The sequence below is a fragment of the Myotis brandtii genome, unplaced genomic scaffold, assembly GCF_000412655.1.
Source record: "Myotis brandtii unplaced genomic scaffold, ASM41265v1 scaffold14, whole genome shotgun sequence".
In the NCBI taxonomy this organism is placed as follows: Eukaryota; Metazoa; Chordata; class Mammalia; order Chiroptera; family Vespertilionidae; genus Myotis; species Myotis brandtii.
Window position 1 is genome coordinate 2,821,840 of NW_005354999.1, and position 22,709 is coordinate 2,844,548.

The 22,709-nt window shown below is 42.0% G+C and overlaps 1 protein-coding gene across 2 annotated transcripts in view; it reads right to left on the reverse strand.

Annotated features, from left to right (window-relative positions):
* The window catches only part of SH3RF1 (SH3 domain containing ring finger 1), a 168,670-nt gene that overhangs the window by 52,787 nt on the left and 93,174 nt on the right, over positions 1 to 22,709 (reverse strand). For both annotated transcript variants that reach the window (XM_005860779.2, XM_005860778.2), the window contains exons 2-3: positions 13,825 to 14,100; positions 12,898 to 12,993 (exon numbers count right to left, since the gene is read on the reverse strand). In XM_005860779.2, the coding sequence (XP_005860841.1) occupies positions 12,898 to 12,993; positions 13,825 to 14,100 (372 nt within the window). The remainder of the gene's footprint in view (positions 1 to 12,897; positions 12,994 to 13,824; positions 14,101 to 22,709) is intronic.

Consider the following 22,709-nt stretch of genomic DNA (forward strand, 5'->3'; position numbering starts at 1 on the left):
GGGCCGATCGGGGGCCAGGCTGGCCCAGGGGGAGGGGCTATGGGAGGTTGGCTGGCCGCAGTGGGCATCATAGCGACTGGTCATTCTGCTCATTCTGCTCATTCCGGTGTTCTGGACGCTGGCTTTTTATATATATAGATACATCCATCAAAGTAAAAATATTGTTTCAATTTGTATTTTAATTTGATATATGTTGGCTATACATACATTTTTATATTATGAGCCAAATTTATCAATCTTTTTCCATTATGGCATCTCAATTTAACATCATGCTTTAAAAGTCTTATGCCATAATTATTTTTAAAAAGAAAACATGTTTTTTCTAGTATTTTCCTTCCTTCTTCCTTCCTTTGCTTTGCTTTCTTTTTATATCTCAATACTTGACCCTGTGAAGCATTGGTTTTGTGTAAAGAATCAGGTGGGGCTAGCACTTTGCTTTCCCACATGGCTCAGTGGCGGTGCCATCACCACTTAGCTAACAGTCCATCTTCCCCAAATTCCACCTTCATAAAGCCATGTTTAAATGTTGAAGTCTAAAATTATATGCCTGAATTTTATATAATGTTATTAACCAATGTTACCACAATAAATTTAATTTAAAAAAGCCACAGCATGGCTCAGTGGTTGAGTGTCGACCTGTGAACCAGGAGGACACGGTTTTGATTCCTGGTCAGGACACATGCCTAGGTTGTGGGTGCAATCCCCAGTGGGGGGCATGCAGCCAATCAATGATTCTCTCCCATCGTTGATGTTTCTATCTCTCCTCTCCTTTCCTCTCTGAAATCAATAAAAAATATTTTTTTTTAAAAGAAAAGAGAGAAGTGGTGGAGCGCTTCAGCATTCTGCCGCACGGCCAGGTCCAAGGTGCCCTCCCCAGAAGCAGACACTGTGAAGAACTGTGGGACAGAAATCCATGCACTGACCTCCTCCTAAAAGACACGAGAATACTTTGCCTCACGTTATAACCCTTTGCAAAATGTTTTTTACATAATGGCAATGGGGAATTTGTATTTCCTTGAGTCGTCTATTCTTCCCCACAATTTAGGTAACAAGGTTTCTGTTTGGGGATGACCTAAGTACAAAAGCAAGCTCAGTCTTCATGTATAATACAAGACTCCCCCCACAGAAGAGGAATAATTAGAGAGACTGATGGGATTACTCAGGAGTCTTTTTAAATTGATCCAAAAGCCTCCCTCAGGTAGCAACTCCATTTAGGCCTCCGCAAACACTTGTTGAATGAATAAAAATGTTGGTGTCTTAACACTAACAAGGGAAGAAAGGGCTGCCTCCCAGACCAGCCCTGTCCAGTTGGAGTATAATATGAGTCACATGCATAGGTTTAAGTTTTCTAATAGCCACGTTTTTAAAAGATAAAAAGAAACAGGTAAAATGAATTTTCATAATATATTTTATTTAACCCAGCATATCCAGATATTACTTCACCATGTAATCATTATTCAGACAGTTACATTCTTTTTTTTTTGGTATCGAGTTTTTGCAATCCAGTGTGCACTGCATCCTTACATCACATCTCAATCTGGACCAGCCACATTTCAAGTGCTTGATCGCCCTACATATCGGACAGCACAGATGGATACCTCAGGAGCTCGAGGCGGGAGTGGAGCTGCACCCAAGGTGGCCAGATACAGAGGCTCACTAAGCACAACAATCTGCTGAACACAAAGTGTGGACAAAAAGGGGCCACATACTAAACCTGACGAGCTCAGGGAGGCCTCCATGGAAGGCCCTACAAACTCAAGAGGCCGAAAATAACCACCTAGGATGAAAATTCCTAACTAAAAGCAGGGCATGGTGGGTAGTCACAACCTAGGCCTGTAGCTTCCTTGACAACGGTCAAGCTTTACCCTAAGTGAGTCTGTCGATTGCCTTTCTGCATTTACAATAACACACCCTTGGAGTGTCAGAGCAATCCCCTTTTTCTGGACCCCTCCAGGTGCAACTTCACACTAGAGCAGGAGAACACAGCCCCTCATTATGATCTTGTTCCCTGAGAACCATCTCGATGTGCTGTAAATGTTAATTATTAACTATCCTTACCCACCAATGTAAAAGAAGCCCCTGTCTCTCCGTTTTACTCTTTACTCTTTACCCAGTCCCAGAGACTTCCCCGCTTTGCTTTCTCCTACTCACTAATCTACCACCAGTGAATTTCATGCAACCCTCCTACGTCTCCTCCTTTGATTCTAATGTATAAAATAAGCTGCAAAACTGCCATTCTCTAGAGCACTTCCTCAATCCACTGAGATTTTGCTTCCCTGCAATGGTCAGTTTGGCTCATATAAACACATGGAAATTTTCTACAGGTTTAGGCCTTTCTTACATCAACAAAAGGATGACTGAAATGACTCCCCTGACTTCCCAGGGCCCACATTTCTGAAGCCTCCTGAGCCCTGAAACAGCTCACTAGCAATGCCAACAAGGGTCACTCCTTTCGAAATAGGGCAGTGAGGAACACAGACCCACAACATACCCCATAGGACATCCTGCCCAGGGAAAGGATTTTCAAAGTAACCTTCTCCCTGCCCTGCTAGGTAAGGAAGAGGAAACATCTCCTCAGTTGGCCCTGGGCTGGTAAAAAATAAATAAATAAACCAGAATGTGTTTTTCCCCCCACGTTTGTGACTTTGAAATGTAAGGGAGGATGGGAGGGTGCGTTTCATGGACAGCCTAAAAAGAACTATAGCTTAGAGAGCTGAAGAAAGAACTGCCACAGAAAGACCACAGGAAAAGCTTGGAACTTGAAAGGTCTAGACTGGAGTCAGGTCTCTGCCCGCACTGGCTGAGTAATGGTGGGCGAACCATTTAAATTCGGTGGCTTCCGTTTCCTCAGCTGTACACAATGGGGAAGGTGGTATCAGTTCTGCATACTCCAGGCAGAAGTGAGAACAGCTGAAAGGGCTAGGTCAGTGGCCTGCAAACTGTGGCTCGCAAGCCACATGCGGCTCTTTGGACCCTTGAGTGTGGCTCTTCCACAAAATACCGACTTCTGCGCCTGGGCCACGAAGTTTCAATCTCACTGTACGTGCGCGCCCGCACATGGTATTTTGTGGAAGAGCCACACTGAAGGGGCCAAAGACCCGCATGTGGCTCGAGAGCCGTGGTTTGCCGGCCACGGGGCTAGGTGAATGGAAGCTATTCTCACTACTCACTGAGGGGTGCCAGCCAGCCCTTCCTTTGCTCTGTTGCCTTGGGTAAGTCACATTATCTCGTGTATGTCTCACAATTATATGTAACATGAAGTTGGACTTAATGATCTGTCAGGTTTTATGCCTACGTAAAATACAAATAACTCTTCTCAACCCCAAACAAAATTACTCTGAATCAAACCCAATGGAGCCTTTCACTCATCCAAACGCTGAGTGACTATTGTAAGCTCGCCGTAGTAATGGGTGGGGGAAACAGAGAAACAGCCCCCTGAGAAAAAGAGGACCCAGGAAACAGCACCATGGCTTTCTAACATAAAGGGAAGGAGGTGCAAATTCCGTGTCAGCAGAGCTTGAGCAGGGGAGGTCAGTGACTGAAGAAGGCAAGATAGAGACCAACAGGGAGTGGTGGACACCATGGTGAACTCAGGGGGCAGCTGCTTGCCAGTATCCATTGATTTTTGTTTGTTTTTAAAGGAAAGGTGGGAATTTAGGCCTGTGTAAAATCTGACTTTTCTATCTTTACAACTAACTAAAACAAAACCACGCTGCAAGCCAAGCATAAAAGTCATGTGGGGTCATACAAGTTAGTGTTCTCTGACTTAGGGAGAAAAATGTAGATTATATAGCAGGGACAGGAGGAAAAGCAAAAGGCACAGAACTCTCAGGCTATGGAAAGACCTTGCAAAGTTTCCCAGACTAACCATTCAGCCAATGCCCCAGAAATAAAAAAGGCAGAGTTTGAGGGAGACTTAGAATGGTGGTCACAATGGTTCAATTTTATGGGGACAAGAGAGGGAAGGAGGGAGGGAGGGAGGGAGGGAAGGAGGGAGGGAGGGGAGAAGGAATTAAGGAAGGAAGGAAGGAAGGAAGGAAGGAAGGAAGGAAGGAAGGAAGGGTGGGTAAAAGAGAAAGAAAGAGGTAGATGTCACTGGGGGATAAAAGAACAAAAGAAGAGCTAAGAAAAGGCATTGAGGTGGCGGGCAGGAGGGCAATTTCAGGGCCTCGAGGGGCCAAAGGCTTAACTGCAGGGAGTAAGAAAGCAGAGGCAGTGAGCGAGTATAAATTATTCTTGTTAAGATTTTGGCAGAGAAAGGAAAAGAGGTAGTTTCATAACTGGAGGGGAATGCAGTCGAAGAATATTATATATATATGATGTGACCAAGTTGCTGATGATGAGAGACCCAGGAGGAAGGAGGTGGCAACTGCAAAGGAAAAGAAAGACTTCATCCACCAAGATGAGAGGGAGGCTGTGAACAGAAAAGATGTCAAGAAAGAGGAAAGCTCTCCCCTGAAAGTTGAGGTTAAGAGGCAGTAATACTTAGTAATACTTAATAAATAAGTAATGTTACTTCTGAAGCAACAGATAGATCTACAATCTAATTATATTGCTGAGGAGACAGACTGATGAATAATTTAAAAATCTGACTCAGTTCAGTTCAATGCTCACTGGATCTGACAATACACCAGCTTTTGTGTATGCTTTTTCCTGTTTGGTATTTGTTCATCAAATGCACACCATAAGTAAGAAATGTCTATAAACCAAAAAGATACATTCTGTGGACACAATTCATTGTCAGGGACCTCATTACCAGGTGTAGGAATACTACAGAAGAAATATACATATATCCCAGGAGGTTAAGAATATGGAATTGTCCTTAAATTCTAAGTAACACTTTGCCAATGTAAAGTGACCCACTGACAGAAATTCCATAGTGATGTGTAAATGGTTAATAAATTAGTGAATAATCGTTCCCCTGCACTGATACCTAAAGTAAGAGTGTGTGTGTGTGTGTGTGTGTGTGTGTGTGTGTGTGTATGTGCGCGTGCGCGAGAGAGATGTAAAGGGCTTAGAGGGAAGGGGGATCACCAAGAAGGAATTTGGCACAGAAAGAGAATGCTTTGAGTATTGACCATAATGACTTCGTACTTTTGTTTAAAATCTTCCTTCTTCTCAGCATATAGACAAATTTTTGCTCCATTCATATGGAAACCTTATAGGTACATTGCCACGAACCTCTATAATTGAAGGCAATGTCATTTTGTAACACTTAGGAAAGTTTTTCCGAAAACACATTCTATTTCATTACTGAGAAATTGGTTCTCCATTGGTTTAATAATCAAGACACTTGGTTGTTCATGTTATTATATGTCACATGTGGACACAAGAGTGCAGAACAGCACAAGACTGCCATTCAGTCTTCTTCACAGGGTACAGACATGGTTGAACACTTGGTTAATTCAAGTGAACCGCCTCTGCTTCTTAAAACCTTAGTTACTAACAAAACTGAGGATGTATATAGCAACATAATTAACATTTTAAAATAAATAATACAATTTAAAATACCTTAAAATATTAAGGTTTTAAATTAGTTATTTTCCTCTTTTAAAAAACCTCAGATATTTGAAATTGTTGAGTAATGAATCATTTGTGAAAATTAACCTCTTTTTTTTTTTGGTGTCCCTGGGTGGGCACAAACCAAAATAAACCTTTTATGCATCAGAATTTGAAAATCTGTCATTATTCTTGATGAAAAACCAAAATGTGCTCCACACTTCTTAAGGAATCTTTATAAAAATAGTGATCCTGTACCAACATTCAAAAGACTAAAAGATGCATGTGCTCTGAGGCTGGTGCAGGAGCCTAGAGCAATGATGGACAGACACCATGATTCACTTCTCAATTACTGGGCGTGTACTCCCAGACAAGTCACTTAACTTGTTTAAACAATGGGGGTTGGAGGAGATTAACCATATTACGGTTTAGCTACTAGAATGCTTATTACATGGTCATAACAACTGATGGTTAGCAGTACTATAATAATGTATAGAAAGGCAAAATCACGTGTGTTGTATCATTAAAGCACAAGGAAAAAGAATGAAAGGATATTTAAGAAAATTATATGTGATGGGACTAAAGGTTATTTACTTTCTTTCCAACTTTTCTGGAATGTGGTTATATTACAGAAATAAATGACTTAAAATATTTTTATGTAAGATTTGGCTTTCAAGGAACACAGGAAAACATCAAATCATCTCCACACAGAGCTATACTCTTGGCAGGTGCCACGTGTATAATAAGAATGGTACAAACTGAGCATTCTGCAGACGCGTGCAGCCAGGGGACAGTGGTTCCGTTCCGTTGATGCATACGAGAATTAGGGAAGAAAGGCTTCCGAAGGAATAAGAGTCTTCATTGGAAGCTGGAGAAGAAGTTGAGCTTTCCACAGGTACAGGTACAAAGAAATACCCCAGGTGAGCTGTACAGGCAGCAATTCCAAGGTATCTATTTTCCAGGAATGATCAGCAGACCAACTTAGCTGGGGCTCTTGGCATGTGTAGGGGAAAAGGGCCAGGCTAAAGAATTTGAGGACTCCTTGGGGAGTCATTGAGGACATTAGACACCACTTGGTCATTATCCTCGGCCTCTGATTAAGGCTCTACAGGAGACCTGCATTTTTATGTTCTCTAAAAACTACCCAGAGGACCGGAAACGGTCCATTCATGCGGTGAGAACTCAATAAACATGAACTGATCTTTAGACTCTCAGCTCCCTGAAGTTTTCCTAATGGAAAACAAAAGGAAACTCTAAATTAGTAAGAGGCTGCTGAAGAACAGCTAGAGCATAAACTGCCCTGAATAAAAGTTCCTTACCTAATTTAAAGGACTCCTTTTCAGACGGAGCCTAGCCAGGTTGCCTCTAGCTATATAGATTAAGCCGTTGTTCTTGGGAGTCCAGAGACCTGCCTTTGCCCTTAGAAATTCAGGAGCCAGTGCTCATTTTCCTTCTGTCGTTGTGGCAGAATGGAAGGCAACAATTACTTGTATCAAGCTGGTAACATTCAGAAGACATGAAAACCTGCACCATGGGACAGAGCCCACAGCACTAAAAAAAAAATAAAGTAAAAATGCTGCTCCAAAGTATTCAGTGAATCAGAATGAAAGATGAACACCTGGTGCTAAGCAACAGAATAATTCTCCCTGACTGAGTTCTTAACAATATCTCTAACCTTCACTTAGAAAAACTAATTTACTTCCGAACTGAAGGAGAAAGTTAGAGTGACAAGCAACACAGTAATTCTGCCTTTCCAACAATTTTTCTAAATTGCTTTTATAAAAATTAATTTGCCTCAGAAATGAAGGGGGGATCTGGATGCTGAGTCATATAGTAATTCTGTCTTTCCAAATCCTTCCCCCACAAAAAATCCGTTAATAAGAATGATTTCAATCAATTGAACATTCACTATTTTTTTAATGGTAACTCTATGTTTAACCTTTTAAAGAACTGCCAAATTATCTTCCAAAGTGACTGCACTATTTCACAGTTCCACCAGCAATGGATGAGGTGAACATGCAACTTTTTAATTTTAAAGGGAAAAAGAATACATTCAAAATACAAATGACAGAATCTTATTGTTCCATCAGTTCTGATCATGAAATCAAAGACTGATTTGGGCCTTCTGCTCTCATTATTTTCTAGAGCAAAGGTTTTACATTAAGAAATAAAAAATAACATTGCTATTCGCAGCTCCTCCGAGGGTCACCTTGGCAACTTCACACTATGCACCCAAACCTCCGTTCTTCTTCCTTGGAACACAGACGATATTTCCCAATTCCCTAACTCCTCAGGAGAGGAAGTTGCAGCCTGCCCCTTAAGGCCCCCACACGGGATTTTCCATTAAGACAGATGACACTCATTCTATTCCTAGCCATAGGAAGGTCCTCTGAGATTTGCTTTTGGGTTGGTTCCAAAAGTTGAAACCAACAAATACCTCCACTGTACACATTAAATATGTGCAGTTTATTCTATAACCAAAGGAATAATCTCAGGCAGGTGGCAATTCATCTCAGAAAGTATTAGGGAATATTCTCTATCTATAATAATAAAAGCATAATATGCCAATTAGACTGGACGGCCTTCCGGGAGAAGCTGGGGCTGTGAGAGAAGCCAGTGCCAGCAGCCGGGGGGAAGGAAGGCCTACTCTTGCACGAATTCCGTGCATCGGGCTTCTAGTATTAGAGATAAAAGATAGAGGCTCCATGATCTAATCTCCAGAGTATCCAAAATAATTCACCATTATCTTAGTCTGGAAAAATTCTAAATTTGGTATAACCAAACACTCACCCAGCTTCATTTTAAAAAGATCTCAGTAAGGTTACACAAGACACCTTCCAAAATAGCAGGAAGATAAACCAACGATAAAATATATGCTTAGATGGTAATGCCAAAAAAAGTATAAAAGTTGGCAACATCTAAAAACCAGTTCATTTTTGGTTTTGGTTCAAAAGGTTCTCAGGTTGCTCATTCATTCATTCAACCAATACTCTCTGAGAGCCTACTAGGGACAGGTGCTATACCAGAACCTCAGGAGACCAAGGTAAACCAGAAAGACAAGGTGCTGGCCCTCGGGACTTCACATGCTAATGGGGGCCTACAATATTGGGAGACACTAACCACATTAACAAATAACTGAAAAAGTTATAGAGAATAAAAAGTGCTATGAAGGAGTAACACTGACACTGATGATAATTATAGTTATCACATACTCAGCTCGTACCAGGTGCCAGGCACTGTGTATAAGTATCATTGGAATTAGCTCACTCTACGAAGGGGTTCTATTATTTTACAAATGAGGAGACCAGGCCCAAAGTCCCTCAGACAATCAGTGGCAGAGTCGAGACTTGAATCTCAGCCACCTGGGCTCAGAGTCCAAGTTTTCTCCCCCATGATCACACCACCTTGTGTGTGAAGCACAGCAAATGGAAGAGGAAGAACTACTTTAGATAAGGTGGTGAGGGGAAGCCTGTCAGAAGTGACATTTGAGCAGAGGTCTACAGAACAAGACATGGAGCCCTTCTTTCTGGCAGTAACTAAAGACTAAGAGTACTTGACTATTAGGCCACAACTACTTTATGCCCTACGCACATAAGGAATGCTTATTTTTATATTACATCTACAGCAGAGGAGCAAGTTGCTAATTTTTTTTTAACTGGGTAAGTGGTATTTTAAACAAATGACTAGGAATCAAAGTAAAATGATAATTTTAATGAAAATGTATGTTTGCCATAAGCCTACAATACACAATCGTGTTTGAAAAACTGTCCATAATCTGATGTTTAGCACTTACTTCGTTCAAACATTCTGCTTGGTAAGAATCATGTCATCCTTGCCCAAGTGACTGCTAACCTTGCATGAGTCAGCTCCAAATTAATGAGGGTGTTAAAATCTTTCTATTCTATTTGGTAGAACACTGGTATTTTTGAACAAAGAAAGAAGCAAGATACTAAATTCTTTTTTTAAAAACTGTATTCAGTTCTTGACAAATATACTTTCTTATACATATCCTGGCAGGGTGTCTTCAAGAATTCCCTGGGTTTCCCCAAGAAACTCTTACCCCTCACCATTTCCAACCTGCTCAAATCTAGGAAGCTCCGGTCTAAACAGACTGGAATCCACAACCTCTGGGACTTCAGTGGAGAGAGGTCGGAGGCACACGTTTCCAGGAGGGAAGAGAGGATGTGATAACAGCAAGAGAACACTATCTTAAGAATTTAAACAAAGGCTCCCAGGGATAGAATGCGAAGCCATTTATACAGCCATTCTTGCCCCTACCCAATGCCCCCAACCAAGTTTCTCTTAAAGAATCCTGTACTTCAATAACAGGCCATCTGTTTGCAACTCAAGCTACCACTACCACCTATTACCTATCCTAACACAGGTAGAGACCACAGTTCACACTTGAGGGAGAAGAGAGAAAAGACAGTTGAAGATAAGAAGGGAGGGCCAACTAGTCCAGGAATGTTTCCCACTATCTCAGTCCTCCCACCCAATTCTCTCTTTACCTATCTCTAATGCTTAGCTCCTTTCAAATTACCCCACCCCTTAATCCCACAGCTGAACCTACTCCAGGTCCAGAATCCTACCCCCAGGCCCATCCTGTTTAATTTTTGACACATGCAAGTTCCTTGGGCCTTTCCATTACCAAAGCCAACTGAGGAATTGGGGTGGTGGGGGAGGTCCCAGCTTCTGCTGACAAGCCTATGGCAAATGAAGACATTCCTCTGGAAACTCGGAATTCAGTTCTGAACTCATTTCCCTCATTATACGTGGTGGTGAGAGTCTTTTATTTGATCATGACTACACTCTGGCATACTCTGAGTCACAGTCTGATCTGAGCTCCAAACCACTGTGCATAAGACATAGCAGTGCCAGACCCTTTGAGATATATTATCTCATTTGATCTTCTCAAAACATCTGGTGGGAGGTGGGGGGGGGGGTGTCAGTGTTTGGCAGCACAGTGAAAAAAGCAAAAGTAGCTAATACTGATGGAGACTTAAATGTATGTTTACAAGATCTAAAGAAAATAATTCACAAATGAATTTTTCTAACATAGCCTGTTTTTATACTGGGAATGGTCTGGGCCCTGAAGTGGTTTACAGAGCAAAAGAAAAAGCATTATTCAGAAAAAAGCCCCAAGTTTGATTCCTAGAGTTGGCTTAGCTCTGAGACTGCCTCGTAAGACCATCTCAACGTTACTTAAATGGTTGAATTTCAGTAGGTCGCTATTGAAATGTTCTCCGCTGTATTAGCAAAAAGGCTAAGCCAGGTGTCACTCATCCGCACATGCTTCCCTCCCCACCAGAAACTTCCATCTGATGGCCTGACATCAAAGAAACAGCCAGAGTCTCCGAGAGATGGATGATTTGTTTACTTGGTCTCAACTGGCAAAATTCTGGTTCAAATGAGGGAAAACGCTCATTTGAAAGAAAAGAGGCAGAAGAAAAGAATGAAAATCCTTTCCACTCGGGCAGCAGTTTCTCTTTCCAACTTAAGACAGAGTAAATATAAATAATCCAATGACTCGAGCGACTCTGGACTTCCCCTGGGTGGATCTTTATGCCTCTCTGAGCAATTCTACACCCGTCCAATAACAAAAGCATAGCAATCCTTTTTCCTGCATCACACACCAAGTACTGGCATGCAATACTGATAATACCTAACAAGTAAAGACAGGCTTTCATTGCGAACTTGTGCTTACCCATGCTCTTCAGTGTAACTATTCGAATTCTTGGAAATCGTTGTCATTTTCCATGACCCAGAGTCAGAATATATAAATAATATACAGGAAGGAATGACTGACAGTTAAGAATTGTTTTTGGTGTTTACTTTCAAAGGAGGAAAAAAAATATTTCAATAAACAAGACGATCTGAAGGGTATGGATCAAGTTCAAGGCTCGTAGATGTTCTGAATTACTTTTCCAACTGATTTTTCATGGGAACTTTGGCAATATCACCCTATCTGTGGGGGAAACCTGAGTGTCATCTTAGCTTTGAGAATCACGCCAAAACACATGCCTCAGATAAAAAGATGGGAAAACAAGTGATAGTGGTTTTTCTTTTTTATATGCTTTGATATCTTAAATAACAGAATCGCATTCAGTTCCCTAAGCAATCAGTGCTCTTACTTTTTGGCTTTTGCACATGCTGGTCTGCCTGCATGAATGTTCTTCCTGCCATAAAAATTCATCTTTTCCATTTCTCTTGGTTAACCCCCTTTTATCCATCACACAGATACCCACTAAGAACTCACTCTTCCAGAAGCCTTCTGTGACCTCAGCTAACTTTGTGTCGTTGGTTGGGCTGTGTTTCATTCTTTGAGGCTGCCTTCAATTTTGTTTTCAGCAAAAAATTATTTCGCCTAAAGGACATGACAGTGTACATCATGTAATGAAGGCTTATTGTAAATTGCAACTTCCTGGTTCATTTTTAATTCATGTTATTCCTTAAAATAATGCAACCATGTGATTTTAGACATATTCTCTAAAAAGACTTCACTTCATCAGATTGGCCATACATAACCTTTCCGAATAAGGCTGGTTAAAAAAGGGGGGTGAAGGGAAAAGCTGCTCCTGGGGTGGAAGAGAAATTCATTCATTCACTTGAAGTTTACTGGAGGCCTATTCTGAAAATCACTATTCTCATTCCGATGATGTGGCAGATACTAAAGGTAAACAAATAACCAGATACATTCATCTTCCACCTTACTCGGGAACTTTATCAACCCTCCAAACCAGAAGCTGGCAAAGGGGATAGAACACCTGGAAACAGCATAGGAAGCACAGTGAGGTTTTACAAGACACAGGACGCTTTCAGCAGGGGCACAAAGGGAAGGGTGTCAAATATTTCAGTCTCATAATCCCCTGTTATTGTAGTACAGGAGGGAGAAATTCTTACTAATCCATCCAGTGATCTGGAACAGGGCATTCCCAGTGCTCTATGTTGTGAGGACATTCTTATTATTATTTTAATCCTCACCCAAGGATGTTTCTATTGATCTTAGTGAGGGCGGAAGAAAGAGAGAAACATCAATCAGTTGCCATACTGACCCCTTCTGGGGATCAAATCCACAACCTAGGTATGTGTCCTGACCAGGAATTGAACCTAAAACCTTTTGGTGTACAGGATGATACTCCTACCAACTGAGCCACCCTGCCAGGACGAGGACATTATTTTTTTTTTAAAAGACTAAGTTTTTGTCTCCCCCCATCAAAGTTTTACTGGTATAAAATTGGCATACAACACTGTATTTTTTCAGGTATGCAACACAACGATTTAATATATGTTTATATTGCAAAATGATTATTAGGACTTCTTAATACTCCAGTGGCTTGATTAAGACTTATTAGCTAAGCTAAATACGAACATGATATACATGTCTATAGATGAACTTACCTCGACATATGAAATTGGAAATATTCCTATTTTGTCTGCCAGCATTCCTTCAGCCCAGTTTTCATCCACTCTGCGGATCACAGTCAGAACATCATCCTAAAGAAACAATAAACATTAGTCTACCTGACCCCATCAAGCTTGTCACTCAATTTATCTTTTCAATAAAGGGACTAAAGTTCTAAGAATACATGAATAAAAACCCTGTGACATGCCTTTAGTACATGAATCCAATGTTTTGATGAACTAAATAGTAACTTTCAGTCAACCTGGTGTCCTTTCAGGAAGTTGTTAAACTAGAACCCCTTCTAACCAGGGGTTGGTTGCTCACTTTATTTAGATCCACAGATTGCAACCTCTAGTGCTACCCAGCCTCTTGAACCCATGTTTTAGATGGATTCTCAGTCTCTTGTCACTTTCTCTCTGATAATACACCAAATGCCCATTTAAATGCATATCCCACTGTTTTTCTTTACACAAAACACAATATCCTACTTAAAATTCCAAAGCACACAGGGATTATCAATTCAGTTGATATATTCCTACGTGCTTTCCAGCAAAGAAATTTACATAGAAAATAAGGAAGTAATGCTGTTTCATTTTGTTATTCATAATTTGGTGAATTAAAATCCCTGGTGGCACACATACCCTGTATAGCAACCTAGAATTAAATTTAGGCTCTAAATATGAAAATGATACCACACAGAGCATCAACCAAAATTACCTTTCATATACAACAACCCAAGCACAGAATTCCTTTGTGTGTGACTTTAAGAAGACTGCTTCCAGGTGTTTTTAAAAGCACAGTGATACAGTTCACATAACACTATTTTACCTTTTTTTTGCAAAATGAAATCCAAGCCCTATTGCTGTGTATACAGGTACAGGGGACTAATTGGCAAATGGAAAACAACCCCACCCTGACATTACCTTTGCAAATGGAAGGCAATCTTTGTCTGCTTCCTTGTCTTTCACCTCAAAGTCATAAAGTGCTTTGCACTGAGGTGGGGGCTGAGGTAACGGTTTGATAATCTGCACAAAGTTGGTGGGGAAAAATCCATGGATCCCGTTGACTTCCCCGTGGTACCAATTTTCATCCACTTGTCGCCGCAGAATGATGATGTCACCTTTGCTGAATTTAAGGTCTCCAGGCTCTTTCCCTTCGTAGTTGTATAATGCTTTGGCACATGGTAACTGAGGTATACCCTTAAAGAAAGAGATGAGTTTTAATGGAAAAACATCCTCAACGTGTCTGAAAATTTAACTGTGTTATCATTCTTTTCAAGCCAAGGTCAAACCAACATGTTGCCCTCGGAAGAAAATCTCACATAAAAAAAAAATTATACATGTGTCTCACCAAAAAAATAACAAACAAACATATGTCACAGTGAAATAAGAAGAGTCGACCACCCATGCACACCCCATGGGATTTAGCCTTCTGCTCCTAAGTCTCATTTTGTGGGGTATGTTTGGAGTATTTATTTGATACATGGAAATTCAACTGCTGAGTCTGGCTCCCTGGTATAAAATTCATAAACTCATTAAAAAAAACCAACAACTTATTGCCTGATAGTAACTACCTTATTCAGCAGGATAAATGATAAGCACTGAGAAGAAAAAATTAAACAGAAGCACAATTCATTCACTTACTGACTGCTCGGAAACTTGGTGGTTAAGAATCAGAGTTTGGCTTTGGGCAAAACTCTCCCAACTGCTTTTAATGTGGACAGTAGGACCTATTGTCTCATGAACGCTGGTATTAATTGAGGGCCTACTGTGTGCCAGGGCCTGGAATACAACAGTGAGTCAGAAAGCCACAGCTGCTGCCCTCTCAGAGTTTATCATCTGTGATCACAGAGACATAGAGTCTTTCACAATCTGCATAAGATCCTTCAACTTGGCGCTTTCCTGGTTACAGAGCACCACTGGGTTGATATGCTAATAGTTGAGGTTATAAATGTTATTAATTGCATTCTGATTTTAAATGACAGGTTTAAAAATGTCATGTGTGTGCCCACCAAGGCAACCTAATCATCAAATGGGTTAAATGTGATATTTCCCAACGGCATTGGAGGTGCCCATTCTTGAGCAGTAGCTGTCACTTTAAGAAGAGCTCTGGCCTATCTGGGACACTTCTGCCTATCACTGATTTAAAGACTAAATGGCAAATCAAACATGTATATCGTAATTCACCGAATGAGATTCCTGGGCTCCTGCTTTTCACGTACGTATTAATTTATTCATTCATACAGAAAACATGTATCGCAGGCAACATGCTAGTGCTGAGAACTGAAAGAGGAATAGGGCTCAGTTCTTATCCTTAAAGGACAAGATATTAAAGATAGAATTATAATACAGGGTAGTGAGTGCAATGATAGAGTTATGCTAGGATACGGAATTCAACAACAGAGATATGACAGAGGTGCAGAAAGCACAGGTCGGTGGTGGGTGAAAAGTGAAACACTTCCTGGAGGAAGTGACACCTGAGCCAATTAAAGGATACAGAGGAGTCAGCCAGGCAAAGCTGGAGTAGAAGAACGAAAGACGAGTGAGGGCATTGCAGGCAGAGAACACAGTCCCAGCAAAGACATGGAGCGTGCTGTGCAGCGGGAGTGGGGTTTTATACAGAACACGGGGTTTTACAGAACGTGGTGTTCCCGGAAAGGGACTGTGGAATATCAAGTTGGGAGAGGTGGGCAGAGGCTCGATTGTGGAGAGTCTTGAGTGACATGTGAAAGAGCTTCCATTGCCATGTCCCTCAGGCAGTGACAAGCCACTCCCAGGCTGCAGGCACGGCCAGCCATGAGAAGAGCTGTGTGCCAGGCAGATGAGTCTGGCAGCAGGATGGGAAGCGGACAGGAAGTGGGCTGGCAGGCAGACAGCTCTGTGCAAAGCACAGGCCTCGACTAGTTGAAATAGTTTTTAGGTTTCCTCTTTCTAATAAGTAGAGCAAGAGGGAGGATTACTCATGTTGCTAACCTCTCCCTAGCCCCCGCCCCCACAAAAAAAAAAAAAAAAAAAAAAAAAAAAAATCCCTCTCCCTAGCCCCCGCCCCCACAAAAAAAAACAACAGATGAGAGTGCTACACCCTGGATGGCAACAAAACTTCATAATATAGTTAAAAAAAAAACAGTTTGGTTTCTAGTCAGAGATTTAGAGTCTGACCTACTTATAAAAGCCAAACTTTTTTTGTTAATTTTGTTTGGCTGAAGGGGACCAGCCAATTCTTGGATCTCAACATGCTATTGGCAGGCGTCTTGTCTTGGCTTGGCCCGTAGGATGTTGTGTTTGGTTAATGAGAGCTGCTCTGGAGGCCAATACTCCGGAAGACAGGGGTTGAGCCTTCCAGAAGTCCTGGGACCCTCATGTACCCCTCTGACTTTGGGGCCCTGCCTTAAGATCCTGCCCTGAATGGCCTGACGCCTGCTGCCCATCCTTGACCTAATCTTGTAAACAACCCTGCTGCCCCTTTGGCTTCCCCAGAAGGGAAATGCCCATCAGGAACTCGGGTGCTTCACAATCCTGTGAACTCGGGTCACATTCCATTCAAGGTCCAACCTTATGGAAGGATTCTAATCTCTGTCTATTCTCCCGGAGAGACCTCCCTACACTCTCTTCTTTACTATGTCTTTCTCAAAGTCTGGTTACCACAACTAACAGTGCTTCCCAAGTCAAGTTTGAGGAAATAACAGTAAATAAACACAGCAATAGATATGACGGTGAGAGCCCAGCCAGCATGGCTCAGTAGTTGAGCATCAACCTATTGAACCAGGTTCAATTCCTGGTCAGGGCACATGCCCAGGCTGTGGGCTCGATCCCCAGTGGGGGGTGTGCAGGAGGCAGCCGATCAATGATTCTCTCTCATCACTGATGTTTATTTCTCTCTCCCCCTTTCCCTAACCTCTCCAAAACCAATAAAAATATATTTTAAAAAATATTACTATAAGGGAGAGAGCAAGAGTGATCGAGCCAGAGACAGAGCACTGACAACGACCACAGTAAATGAATTCTTGGAACATAGCTGATGGGACCATGATCAGACAGCAAAGGGCACCTTTTGGGAGCCCAAACTCCAGAGCCAAATGCCTGGGTTTGAATCCCAACTCAGCCACTTACAAGCTGTGTGATCTTGAGCAGCTTGACCTTTCTGTGCCTCATTTTCTTCATCTGGGTTGTCGTGAGGATTCAGTGAATGAATGTATGAAAACCACTACAAATGGCCCAGCAGGCAGCAAGTGCTACAAGCATGAACTATCATCATCATCATCATCCAGAATGAAAAGCCTGTTCGCCAGGGAAACACAGCACCTGAAAATGCATTTGTCTCCATGCAGCTGGACGCCTTTCTTTTTGGACGAATTCACATAGCAATTACATTTTAATACATATTCACTGTAGAACAATGCAAAGAATGCTCCTCCTAGGAAGTGTTCGGGGTTTCGAAACGTGCACTTCTGAAGCCCACATTTGTTTTCTGAGTGGAATCCATTCATCTTCTGGTTGAACAGAAGAAATTACAAATTCACAGACATGCACCGTTTAATAGGGGATGGCGTTTTAGATGTGGCTGTAGTTCATCTTGACAGGGCTAATGTAAGGCACTGGATGCCTGCATGAATTAATTGAAAATCCTATTACAAACTTGGTGACAAATAACTCTATTCACCATTACGGCCTGTTCTCTCAATTTCCCCCCCCCCCCACCTCAATTAGCTCTTTTTGGCCTACTCTGCCCAAATCCATGCCAGCCAAATCCATGCACCGAGATTCTGAGTGAGCACTCTTAGAAACCACTCTGAACTGCTCCTTGAGGAGATCTGTAACATTCCAAACTACCCACAGTGTGGTTCTTTGGTGATACGCTGATGTGGGAACTGAAGGAATTTATTCCTTCACAGATCACTTGTACACACCAGTGGCCTCACGGACTTATTAACATTTCCACCGCACAAAAATCTATTAAATGTTCCTAAAATCATCAATCATGCTTATCACAATGAGCAGCAAGGATAAAACTTATCACAGGGGTACCCATTCTGGTTAGCCTAGTTACATCTCTGTGACTGCAACCTGAAATGCATTCATTCACACTGACTTGCTAAGGTTATTTCAATGACCAATAACCGCAGAGAAAGAGTCATAAAGCTTATGGCAATCTAACCCAGGAGCAGACATTTGTGCATCTGGCTGTGTTTTTCTATGGTGTTCTTTTTCAATTCAAAGAGGCTAAGAAGCCAGTTTGTGTCAAATTTCTCAAAAGAAGGTTTCCCACATTAAATGAAATGAATTCTACTCTGATTTCAAATCAAGCCAAGTTCAGTGATCTTTAAAAGACCTATTCCCACACAGACTGCAGATGATTAAGGCTAAACGGTTAACGACTTGGAAGAACAATAAAAGAATGTATTTTTCCTCTGCAACATCTGAAGGATAAAGTCAGAACAATTGGCTGGATAGCCTAGGACTACTCTTGTGGGTGAAATACACCCAGAGCTCACGGAGGCACTGCCTTCTCATTCATCTCCTTAGAAAGGTCGGGGAGTCATGTCAGCACCCGGGCCCTTTGCCCTCAGCGCCTTCGGCGGGCTTTCCGAACGGCCGCCTTTCTTCTGCGTCCTCTCATCAGGCCACGGCCCCTGAGGAGCTGCACAGCTTACATTTCACTTGGCTCCACATGAAAGGGAGGCTTAAAAGGAGAGAAAGCCAGAGAGAAACCAACTCCGCAGTCTAACCTGGGGTTTGCAGCTGTCACTCACGCTGCCAGCTTTATCAAAAAACTTGGCAATTTAGACAGGGGAGGCAGTATAACAATTCTAAATCTAAAATACATTTCAATAAATGATGACTCTCTTGCTCATAGAGACAAAGGATACCTATGATAGTGAGCCAGTTTTCCTTCTCAAGTAATTTTTACTTCTATGTTATATGTACAGGTATTTTATCTGACATTAAAATCCTCATGAGATCAGCACACAAATATTTTTGATTAAATGCTTTACCCTCCATTTCTGTACCATCAAGTGCATCCCGATATATCTGGCAAAGCACTACTTGATGATCTAGCTGAGAGTCTAACAGGTAAATAAAACATTCACTGACAATTTATTTTATAGACTCTAAATGCCAATGCTCAGATATAAATGCAAGACAGCCTCCTGAAATTCAAATTCCTTCATGCATTTCTTACTGCTCCATAAAGTAAAAGAGATTCAATGACCTACTAAAAAGAATATCAAGAAGATACTCTTGTCATGGAAACAGCAATAAACTGTATAATTTAGTAATTTAGTTATATCTAAACTGGCACAAACTCAGGCTTATTCCAACCTGAATTTCAAAAACTACCCAGAAAGAATCGAGGCACAAGGAAATCACAGGAATAGGAGGTAATGCACACAAAGGAATAAGTAGCAAAATGGGTTGAGGAAAGGATTTTTTTAAAAAACGTCCTTTGTACAACGAAATACATGTTGGCTTTTCTCTAAAAAGTAAAATATCTACCAGGATATAATAACAGTATTTATAAAAATACTGATTCTTTAATCGTTCTTAAGTCTTAAATATTATCCTCAAGATGTCTAGGTTGGATCATCACTCAAATATCATTGAACCATCACTTGAAATATTTCCACTTCACTATAACAAACATCTAAGATGAGCATTACAAGTTATTTTTCCAAAGCAATATCTGAAGGGACTGAGAATCCCATCCTCCCACATGAGTCACATACTGAACCAAATATAAATGAAGTTAGTTGAAGTAAAAGGATTATGTTCAAACATCAGAGATAAAATAGCAGAGTTTTCTAACAAGAAAAAAATGATCTTAGACTCTTCGTTAAATTCTTTTCTATGAACCACAATATAGAGAACAGGTAAATGAATCTGTGTGGGCGGAGGCAGGCACAGCCATCCCCTTGGTTCCTCTCTCCTACTTGTCCAGGAGACCCTGAGGGCAATGCTGTAGGGAGAGAAGTGAATTAAGGGCCACTGTTTAAAAAATACCCATATTTAGGGGCTAAAAACATCAAGAACTAGAGGTCAGGAAGAGGACCAGCAGAAAACAACCATTGTTTCAAAAACAATGCCTTATCCACATCACCCATGTCTTTATAGTCTGGAAACGATTCCCAATTACAGCATCAATGTTCCAAACAGTGAGTTTTATGGCCCTCCATTTGGACTGACGGTTCCACATCATATTTTCCACACTCAGCAGGCAAACCAGGCTGCTGTCATCACCTCCAACCTCAAACATGCCATTCCTCCTCCCTATTGCCCGAATGTTGTGTCACCCCACCCACCCTACAAATTCATGTGTTGCTATCCTGACCTCCAAAGGTGGTGGTGTCTGGAGGTGGAGCCTTTGGGAGGTGATTAGGTCATGAGGCTGGAGCCCAGTGGTTCTCAACCTTCTGGCCCTTTAAATACAGTTCCTCATGTTGTCACCCAACCATAAAATTATTTTCGTTGCTACTTCATAACTGCAATGTTGCTACTGTTATGAATCATATCGTAAATATCTGATATGCAGGATGGTCTTAGGCGACCCCTGTGAAAGGGTCGTTCGACCGCCAAAGGGGTCTCGACCCACAGGTTGAGAACCGCTGTTGGAGCCCTTATGAATGGTATTAGGGCTCTTATACAGGAGGCCCCACAGAGCTCTCTAACTCCTTTCGCCTGTGAAGACACAGTGAGAAGCTGCCAGCGATAACCAGGAAAAGGGCCTTCCTCAGGACTCAACCATGCTGGTGCCTTGATCCTGGACTTCCCAGCATCCGGGACTGTGACAAGTGATTTCTGTTGTTTATTGAGCACCACCCGGCGTCTGTGGTACTTTACTAGAGCAGCCCAAATGGACGAAGACACTCCTGCACCAACATTCATCAAGAACAGCCCACTCTCCCTCCACCTTCCTGCCTCGGGAGTCCCCCAGCATTTGTTTATGGATGATTATACAGCTGCAGTTGATAATTACGCTGCATTTCTTTCACTTACATCTTTATGTCTTTCTAGGAGAGCTGCTTCTGTCGTCTAGAATTAGATGTAAATAAGACGATTCTGGTGTAAGGCCATAAAACAGACCCGTTCTCTGATGTAAGGGCAGCCTGTGCTCTAGGACGCAGCGCAGCATTGCCTCCTTGGGGAAGACTCTCCCCACCGTCCCCAGGTCTGCAGAAGGTGTTGCTCTGCTGCACCCACAGGATGTCTCGTGCATACTGCTGTTCCGGCCTCGCTCTCACTCAGTTTACAACCTGTTTCCCCTACTAGACTGTAACCTCCGTGAGACCCGGGACCACGTGTCATCCATCTTTATGTTATAAGCTTCTACCTCAGTGTCTGTAAGTAAATTCTTGCTCTATGAATAAAGGAAAACATGTTATGGGTGTGGCTCAGTTGGTTGAGTGTCATCCTCAGAAAGGTCGCCAGTCAGGGCACATGCCCGGGTAGCCAGCTCCATCCTGGCAGGAGGAGCGTGGGAGGCAGCAGATCAATGCTTCTCTCAGACATGGACGTTTCTTTCTCTCCCTCTTCCTTCTTCTCTCTCTAAACAGCAATAAAAAGCAAACCAAACTTTTTTTTTTAACTTTAACTCTACTGGGCTGAGTGCTAAAATGTGGACACCTAAGTGGAAAAATACCATATCCAAAGAAAAAGCAACCTGAAAGCCTGGCCATGTGGCTCAGTGATAGAGTGTCAACCTATGGAGGTTGAGGTTTGATTCCCAGCCGGGTAAATACACAGGTGTCGGGTTTGATTCCCAGTAGGGAGGTGCAGGAGGCAGCCAATCAATGATTCTCTCTCTCATCATTTATGTCTCTCTTTCCCCCCTCCCCTCTCTCTCTCCTTCTCCCTTCCTCTCTGAAATAAATTTAAAGAAAAAGCAACTTGAAAAACAATTCTAGAGAGAGTCAGGCTCAGCAGGTTTGGATATTTATGTGTTCCTGGTACTCCACGTGAATGGCAAACCATTAGCCTCTGCTTTTGAAACTGTCCTCAGTGCCTCCCACACAGCACTTGGTGGACATGCGACCCTGAGACATGAGAAGAGCAGGAACACCGGAGGAGGAACGTCATTCCCATTCCCCAAGGTTGCCGGGGCACCTGGGCACACAAAGGAGGTACAGAAAAACCCGGAGAAACGAGAGTAGTACTGCTGACTGGTGTCCACTCAATAAGCTCTGGAAACACAATACATTCTGGGAATGGGCAGTTGAGTGCTTTGTACTGAGCAAATTGTCGGCGTTTGAAAAATGTGAAACGAATTATGCAGCCAACCACAGCAAACAAATATTTTCCTTACAGACTCACTCGGGAGTTATGAGGAAATAGTCATGAAAATGATATACGGCTTTTATCTTGGATGGCCTTAAAAAGGGAGTATTCAACAGACAGACAAATCATTAAAGAAAACAAATCTTATTCGTTTCTCTAAGGGAATATAGCCATTGAGATGCAGTCACTGAACTAAAATGCAGGAAATTCATACCATTCGTTGCCCTGAATGTTAGTTTTCTGTTTCATCACATGCTTAATAATTACAACAGTATTTTGCAAAGAGCAAGAAAATTTATTGAGAAAATTCCCTGTAGTAACTGGAGCTACTATCTTGAGAACGTAAGGCAGGATGAGGGATAAGTCCTGGTAAAAGGTCAAGTTTCTATCTCTTTGAAAAACAGCTTGATTCCTGCCCTTCCCTTTGTCCTGCCTAAGACTCCCACCTGCCCCCGGCGATGTGGGACTAGATAGGAAGGAATAACCATCTGCATGGCCCTGTCTACTCCATACAGAAACCCAGCAAGGTAAGCAGAGTC